Source organism: Meleagris gallopavo, chromosome 30 (assembly GCF_000146605.3).
Source record: "Meleagris gallopavo isolate NT-WF06-2002-E0010 breed Aviagen turkey brand Nicholas breeding stock chromosome 30, Turkey_5.1, whole genome shotgun sequence".
In the NCBI taxonomy this organism is placed as follows: domain Eukaryota; kingdom Metazoa; phylum Chordata; class Aves; order Galliformes; family Phasianidae; genus Meleagris; species Meleagris gallopavo.
In genome coordinates, this window is record NC_015040.2 from 3,461,261 (window position 1) to 3,464,591 (window position 3,331).

A 3,331-nucleotide genomic window follows, 5' to 3' on the forward strand; every position below is an offset into this window, starting at 1 on the left:
AAAAAAAAGCAGTTTCCTTCCTCCTCTGTCTGGAAAAAGTTCCTGCGCTCGGCATCTCAGGAGAGGCTTTTATTTCATTCGGGTTGCACAGTGAACAGAGCTGGATGGATTCCCTCTCAACCTTATCAGCGCCTCCGTCCCACAGAGCGCCTGCTTGTCAGCAACCCATCCCAGGACTGAGATGCCCCAGGGAGGGCAGGGAAGATGAATTCCCATGCTGAGCTGAGAGCTCTCACTTCAAAAGCCCTTTGCAGTGTGTTTGTGCAGGGAGGGGGGAAGGCAGCACCGACCGCCGACCTCCGCTCCCACCCCACCAGCAAAGGATGGACCTCTGGGGCTGCACAGCCCTCCCCTCCCTGCCAGCGCCAGCAGCTTTGCTGAGTCCAACACCACGAGCTTGGAAATCCAAAACTTCCTCCTCCATTCAGGTACTGCACAAACTCGCTGCCCTGCCTGCTGAGCCATGCAGCCATCTGCCTTCCACGCTCATCTTATTTCACCTCAAAGCAGCCAGTTGAGGTTGCTGAGATGATCACGTCTAAAAAGAAATTTGTTTTATGTTTATTTTGAATCGTTTTGTTTGCAATAACTCCTTAAAGCGCCCTCCTACTATTTTTAACTCTTTTCTTTTCAGCAACAACCACTTTGCTCCCCTCTGAGATACCCAGCCTGTATCAGTGTCCATGGATGCAGTCTCTGTGCTGTTACCTCCTGTCCAAGGGCCAACACTGTGTGCAGCAGAAGATCCCCTCAGTCAGTAAGTCAGCATCAGCAGAGCACAGTGCCTTGTGACACACTCCTGTCTGCAGATCACAGTGTTCTGCAGCAGTTCCTTGCACCAATACTCAGAAATCTCAAGACAGAGCATCTCAATTTCAAGTCATTGCTTTAATCTCTGCTAAAAGTGCTAAGCAATGCTCCAGTTCTACCTAACTGGCACCATGTAGAACTGACCCCCGAAGGCTGTGAAGCCTGCAGGTCAGCACAAGGCCAACAGGAGCAGCTCTTCCCACGCCAGTGGTCTCAAATGCAAAGTGAACCAAAAGAGAAGTTGGCCCGCAGCACACGGACTGCACTGCCAGACTCACCTGCACCTTCAAAGGCACACCAAGTGCGTGCAAGGCAGCTTTTCCTCAAGTTTTATGACACCACTCACATATAAAAGCACATCAAAAATCTCATCTGAGTGTAACCGTGGCACAAGGAAGCAAGGAATGTGCCCTGCCACACCTGGCAAAGAACTTCGGGGCAATGCTGCTCTCTGGCTTTGCAGGCACAAAAATCCCAAGTAAACCCCTAACTTGCTTGAGAAATAATGGAAAAGATGACAAAAAATGGATCCTTGGGAAAGGTACACCTGGAACTGCTTCTCTTCCCTCAAATGTACTCCATGGTTTGAGATCAGAACCAAAACTCTGCAAAACACGAGGAAAAAGCCCAAATACAGACAGGAAGGAAAAAGCTCAGAGCTCTGCAGCAACAGTGTCCCTTTAAGATTTACTGAGGCATTGCCTGAAGGAATCAAAAGCAGTGAGGTGGAAGAGGGGGAAGCGAGGAGCAGTCCCCACCACCCGCCCCTGGGCGACAAGCAGCACGTGGGGAATCATTCTGCCCTTCCCAATGGAGTTTAACATGCAGGCTAAGTGCACATGCTCAGAGATTGCTTAAATCAGGCCAAGACAGTGCCAAGGAACCACCGTCTGCACCAAATTAATCCCCCATAAATCATAAGGAATCACATGACAGATCACAGCGAGTCCAGAGAGGCTGCAACAGGAATTCTTATGCATGTTCCAAACCGGGATGCATGGCAACACCCGTATTTATGTGACAGCCCATAACTCCTCCCCAGCTGGGACGGTGAATCAAATAAATACTGTGCATACCAGGAAAAGTGTAACGTGTGCTAAAATACGTATCTACCTGGGCAAACAGAACACCAGTCCTAAATACGTATTTGCACAAACCTAAATACTTGTTTACCAAAGAGACGGGAACTGCTCCAAAGGTTTCTGCCAGAGCTCCGTTGTGCTGCAATGCAAAGAACCAAGATGCTCAGACACTGCTGTGCAGGGCAAGCAGCTGCCCCTGCCCCACACACTGCACGAGGATCCCTGCAAGTTTCATTGCACCTCAGCTTAAAACTGAAAAATCTGGAAAGCATCAGCGGTGATAAAACAACACGATGCTGCTGCTCGCCATACCAGTACCAACTTTGGATTTTACTTTATTTATTTATGCAAAAATCGTATTAAAAACCTGGAGTTTAAATCTGTTTCTGCATCCTCCTCTCTCGTCACTCACAAAAGTCTGAATGCTTCCTTAGGAGAACTCTGCTAGCTTCAGAATGGAATGATCCTACGTAACAGCTGTCCTGTAACAGCCAGCAAGGACAACAATGCTGAAATATTGCTGCTGAAAGGAACCTACAACCCTGAGCCTCCTCAGCACCACAATACTGACTAAATCTGTGGGCCTTAAGGCCAGATGCCTGTGCAGCAACACCACAGACTGCAGAGGTTTGCCACGTTAGGAGCTGCACTCCCTGCAGGCCACTACATGGAAGTGGCTGCTTGCCTCTCCTCTTGTATGAGATTTTAGCTTTTAAGAACATCCCTGAGTTCAGCTGCCCACAGGACTTCAGAAAAGCACCGTCAGCAGTCACCATCGACGACTTCTCATTAAGCCAGCCTTCATCAGAAAACCACAACCTACAACATTTATTTCTCACCACATCCTTACAAGATAAAAGGTGCTACTACTCAAACAAGGCGAACTAATGCCCAAGTTTTAATTACCCTGAGCACCCTAAGCCAACCAATACAGGAATCAGGAGTCCCAGAAGTACCAATGTCTAATCCTACGCACTGCACACCTTCTAACATACACAGCAGAACTTTGTACAAACCCTGATCTCCTGCTCCCAGTGGCACAGCAGCTGCTGCTACACCCCTGTGCTTACTTCACTGCCAGCCCAAAGCAATCTGACAGTTCTGAAATCTGTTTTGCCCCATTCTCCCTCTTCCTCCCCTAAAATCCCCCACGTTATTCCCATGCAACATGCTCGCTGCCCTGGGCTGCATTCCTCAGCACTTCCTTCTATCAGCACTTGTCACATCACCTTGCATTACCCCCTTCTACTTCTGTTTCAAGTCTGCTGAAGATCTCATTGTGAATTTGGCACTACACAAAAACAGAAAAAGTCACTGCTGACTGCTGATGAAACTGCATTGTGTCTCCCTGGTCTTGACACAAACACAACCAAGGACAGCAGAACAAACATCACCAGATCTATCCACTCATCCTATACACAACTGTGCTCCATCCAAAA

At 48.5% G+C, this 3,331-nt stretch overlaps 1 protein-coding gene across 3 annotated transcripts in view; it reads right to left on the bottom strand.

Annotated features, from left to right (window-relative positions):
• Window positions 1-3,331, bottom strand: part of CRTC1 (CREB regulated transcription coactivator 1) — an 18,509-nt gene that overhangs the window by 14,845 nt on the left and 333 nt on the right. For all 3 annotated transcript variants that reach the window (XM_031557149.1, XM_031557148.1, XM_031557147.1), the window contains exon 2: window positions 1,984-2,031. In XM_031557149.1, the coding sequence (XP_031413009.1) occupies window positions 1,984-2,031 (48 nt within the window). The remainder of the gene's footprint in view (window positions 1-1,983; window positions 2,032-3,331) is intronic.